The sequence below is a fragment of the Echinococcus granulosus genome, assembly GCF_000524195.1.
Source record: "Echinococcus granulosus chromosome Unknown EG_S00020, whole genome shotgun sequence".
In the NCBI taxonomy this organism is placed as follows: Eukaryota; Metazoa; Platyhelminthes; class Cestoda; order Cyclophyllidea; family Taeniidae; genus Echinococcus; species Echinococcus granulosus.
The window spans coordinates 1,070,296-1,075,356 of NW_020170400.1; the positions used below are offsets into that span (position 1 = coordinate 1,070,296).

General features: G+C 40.2%; 1 protein-coding gene across 1 annotated transcript in view; it reads right to left on the reverse strand. All coding sequences in view use genetic code 11, as the record gives it.

Moving 5' to 3' along the window:
• Window positions 1–1,912, reverse strand: part of EGR_03762 (hypothetical protein) — a gene marked incomplete at both ends in the record, with an annotated part of 3,841 nt that extends 1,929 nt beyond the window's left edge. Inside the window, 2 exons of the mRNA XM_024493011.1 lie at window positions 1,121–1,233; window positions 1,301–1,912. Of these exons, the coding sequence (XP_024352668.1) occupies window positions 1,121–1,233; window positions 1,301–1,912 (725 nt within the window). The remainder of the gene's footprint in view (window positions 1–1,120; window positions 1,234–1,300) is intronic.
• Between the last annotated feature and the right edge of the window lie 3,149 nt (window positions 1,913–5,061).

The window sequence follows — 5,061 nt, forward strand, 5'->3', positions numbered from 1 at the left end:
AGAGACACTTTGTTAGCGGATGCATTGGCACTTTGCCTTTCGTTCACCCAGTTGGTTATTGCCTCGTTTATTTTGCTAGTAGGATAGATATTATTTTATAATTTTTTATCCAAATAATTGTCTCTTTTCTGAGAATTAATATTTAAGGATAATAGTGAGCCACTTTACCTATCTCTTTATTCAACTGAGCAAAAATGACTAACCATTCAGCACACTGATTTCTAAAGGCATTTGGTTTCCGTATTCGTTTATCATCTTAGATTTTAAGGAGTGCAAATTTGTGTAGACGGAAAATCTTCCCAGTGACTATTGAACAACAGAGTGGCGGCTAATAGCAAGTCCATTTAGCCAACGACTGGAAGTTACTAAAAGAGGGTACTTTGTAAATTAAAGAAATACAACTCCATTTCATCGTCTTCTACGCAGCCAATATGCCGTAGACTTACCAAGACTTTCCCGCGAAACCGTTTGGGCAGATTCACGAATCGTAATAATATTTTCCACACTTACGGGAAAATTTATTGCGAAAAAATTACTAATAGGCAATTAATAGCCAAATGGCAGGTTTGGCACCTGCAGGGCATTTTATAATAGATATACCCATCAGTACGAAAGTCATGCAATCTTAAACGCTCTAATGATTTCTCTCAAGATCAAGTAGAGTATGAGGGTAGCACATTGCATAAAACATTTTTACCCCTATCAAGTCACTAGTTCATAAGAGCTACAAAAATTTTTTCAAACCAGCAGAAACTGAACTTTATAGGCAGTTTCCTTGTTCAAGGGAGGCTACGTAAAGAACAATTACTCGGAGATCACAGTTTAAAATCAGTGGTAGCTGTAGATCTTAATATCAAATGTAAACTAAAGGACATAAAATATTTTTTAATCGTCCTTGAGCCGAAATTCTAGGACACCACGCACAAAAAGTTTTTGATGTCTCCAGGAAACCACACCAATACTAAAGAGCTCCAACTCGATCAAAGCTGCTAGCAATGATAGACAGTTAAATCCGAAGTCCTGGCAGAATGAAATGTCATGCAGAGCTACTCAGAAGGGGATTTGTGACACAAAACTGAAAATACCGAAGTCCTGATTATAGTCGGCAAAAATGACGTACGCCGTAACAACGTTCGGGATATCAGATGTTTTTGGAACATTCAGAATTGGCGGAGAAGATGGATACTGAGCCGGAAGAGAAATGAAAAGCAGTATCTGTTTTACTTTGTGTAACTACAACAAAGGCAAAAGAACCAGTAAGTTAATCACATAAGACATCCCAATTCTTACATAAACCTACCCATTCTGGGTCTGTAGAAGAAAAGATGAGGGAAAAAGCTCTAACTCCATCATTATTACACGAGGTCTGTTTTAATTGACTTGGTGGGAATCGCTTCAAGAGACGGTCCACCTCGAGATCCCGCATTTTTTCCAAATCTCCCGGCTGCAAAGCAGAGCGATAAGCCTGCTCTAGTCGTGCAGAGGGTCTAGCAACTGCAAGTCGGGAAGAATTCGTTGAGGAAAGAACTTGCGCAGTTGATGACTGGGGAGACACTGATATGAGAGGATTAGGTGCCGAAAGTTGTGCCATCTGTTGCTGGAGTCGATACTCAGTAAGAGTAATTTGATTGGGTGCTTCAACGTCATCAAGTTGGTGGGAATAAGCACAGGCATCGCCATAGTTGCATTGACCGTTAAGAAAGAATCGACAAACCTTCTGAACAGGCGTATTTGTAGACGCGGTCAGAGCGAAGTTTTTAAAGTCATGCCAGTAGTGACAGTGAACACCGTAGGGACAAAAACCATCTTGGGTGAAGGAACGACAACGCTGAATGGGATGGGAGAAGGGACAATCATCGCCCTTGGCGCAGAAACCGCTTTGATAAAACTTACAGGGTGGAGGCCGATCCATTTGGTATTATTTAGCAACAGAAAACGAAAAGAAAGACTTAGGTTGCAGAATCTGGTGCGTAAGTTTAAGGCAGATAAATATATCCAAAAACGAACAACCCCCCAGTGAGAACAAGCGAAGATCTGGGGGTCCACTAAAGAAAGCGAGTTTAACCTTGAAATAAAATTAATCAAAACACGGCCATTTCTGCCTAATCAAATGGAAAAGCAGCAAACCTAAAACTGTGAAATCTTATGGAAATTTCCAACGTTTAAACGTTTATTTTCTGCGCCATATTTTGCTTATGGTAAAGTTACACAAAAAGCCAGTGTGGCACGTTTTCCAGTTAAATCATCCTCTTTGGCCTTCGAACCCTGCAAACGAACAGACTGATTCGATAAGGGCATGCTATTAATTCATTTTTAACGGAAAAGGTACAAATTTTAAAAAGCCAGGGTTTTGAACTTCTCTTCAACTCTGTGGAGAACAGACGACTTCTATGACGAGAGTAGGGAGCTCTCTGAACGCTTCTCACCTAAAAGATGCATTTAAACAGCGTATTACACTACTGTTTTCTGACAATGTGAAAAAGGTAATGTCTGGCAGTGTGGCAGTGTATAAGTGTAACAGCCCTAAAATTCCACCGTTTAATCTCCTGCTCCAGACTCTTTGATTAATAAGACTAAGCAGACGAGGATATCGTATATTTGCTCAGTGTGGAAAAATACACATAATATCGAGGTTTGTTAAAGTAAGGTTTGTTTTTTCTTGGTTACATGTGACTTCTGCTCAACCCCCAAATTGTTGTACACTGTGGGCTTTTCCCATAATTGATATTCCATCATGCCTGTACTACGATGGGTGCTGACATCTCAACTGCCAGAAATTATTAGCCTTAACGTAATCCACGTCCAATGCTGGCCACAAATTATTTGAATTTGAAACATTTGTCAGGTAATTACGTGCTTTAGCCCCTTTGTACTGATTGTACTTAACTAAACAAATTTGTCTTGCACATTGGCTGTTTGCTATGATAACTTAGGGTTCCAAACCATGTTGATGAATAATAGAAAAAATTGGTTCTTTTACGATCACCTAATACACAATGTCACTTCTTTCTGTGTAATTTGAATGCAGGAGACTAAGGGTGTAGAGCTCCAATCCTTTCCTCAAGATGAACGGAGGTAATACGAGGGAGGACGGTAGAATGCCAGCATACCCAAGGGTTGGGAAATTACTGACATGGCCTGGAGTCCAATTACCCAGTGTTAGTACGTAGGCGATAACCAACACTGCTCCTCATATTAATAATCAAAGCATTACATATCTTTTCTCACCTTTTGGGCGTCATTTATGTCCCTACCCTTCATCAACCTCCCACATCGGCCATCCATAAGTATCTAGTGCTGTAGTAAAAACACTTATGAAACAATCACAATATTTATTGGATTTGCTTACAAATGGGAAGATATTTGACCATGATGTTGCTGGTTCTACCCGAAACTTTTGTTGGACCTGGAGTTCCACTCTGTTTATGGATTTTGTTAAGGATGAAGAATATGCTGCTCATCACGTATGTACATCGAAAGTTGAAGGAACAATGGTCTAAAGCAGAGCCATTTATTAAAGGAAGGGGTTTAAATAGTTCTATGGTGATAGGGTTTCGCCTTGATTCATGCTTGTCAATTTATTATCCCTTCAGTGCTGCATAGCTATATCTGCTTGGGTTCTATCCAGTTAGTACAGAGGTGGAATAAATATCGCGTGTTTACTTAATTGACATCTTCATACAGGTACCGTTGACAGCTTCGTAACGAGCTTTTCCGAATGTGTCATGGCCGATTTCCCTTCACTTGCATGTAGCAATCTCGCAGAAGATGAAAATTGGGTATATGTTAAAGGTAAACGTCATTTCTAGCTCTTTTGTTGGAGATCGTCACCGACTCCCCCATCTTCGACATATGCCCCTCCCCTATAACGTTAAGGATCAAATATTATTTATAGGAACCTGGGTTTTCACCCTTTTGGTTCGGAGGTACTTTCCGCTGCCAATAATGCGGAATATCCAGGCCTTCTTGCAGATCAAAAAGGACGTGATACCAAGAGATAATATGCACTGCCTACGTACAAATGGGCTGGGGAAGGCTGACATGGGTTAGAGGTTAGGCGCCCGGTGGAAAGATAAATGCGGTTACTCGAGTGCTCGTAAAACCAAAAAGAACAGCTAAACAAATAGCCATAATATTTTACAACTGCATGAGATATGGAACCCATTTCTTCGTTGCATGCAAGTTTGTTAATTACACGCAAGTTCCGTGGGTATTTTCTTACAACACCGACTGCTTTGGAGTGGCCGACGTGGGAGGTTGACTAAGGGTAGTACCGCGAATGGCAATCAATAAGTGAGAGATCAGATGCAATGCTTTAATTACCTGTTTAGTCCGTCGTATTGGTTTCGTGGGCACTCAAGTCATAGCCCATGTGCATCCATTGGGCAACTAGACTTTGGTCCATGCCAGTAATCCCCCCAGCTATTGTGTAATTCGGCAATCCACATCCTGTACTACTATTGTCTCTAGAAAAGGCTTAGGGAGCCACGTTTGGTTCTTTCTTAATCCAGTAACTTAACAATCCAATTTTTTTGTTTTTAAAAGCAGCGGATCTAGGTGGGCATTTGCAACTGGACCTTGTTGCGTCTAGAGAGGTCATGAGTCACAAAGCGCCTCGTTAAAATCGTCAGCAAAACTTAAAAATTGTATTTCTTGCCCTTTGGTGGTTGCGAATGGCTAGGATAACAATAAAGATTGAATAACCCATCTGAAATAGTTTATTCATACATCAAACGCTTAAGCATGGACGGCTAGTAAGCAGTGCCGCACATTTAAACACCAATTTCATAATCTTAATGGAAAGAATTTTAACAGTTCCGAATAATATCTACGTGTCCTTTATTATTTAATATGTTTCCTAACTTATTTGCACCAAGGCCACAAAATTTTGTAACAAATGAATGATTTATGGGATTAGGTGCGTGGGCTTTAAAATCTACAACCCCTTTTAATTAATTTCGGTTTTTATGTTACTATAAGTGACAGTATTTTCCAAGTTGCGCCTTTTGCGAATAGACAACTCCAGCCAGTAGTTGACGAGCCTAAATTTTTCGCCCCGAT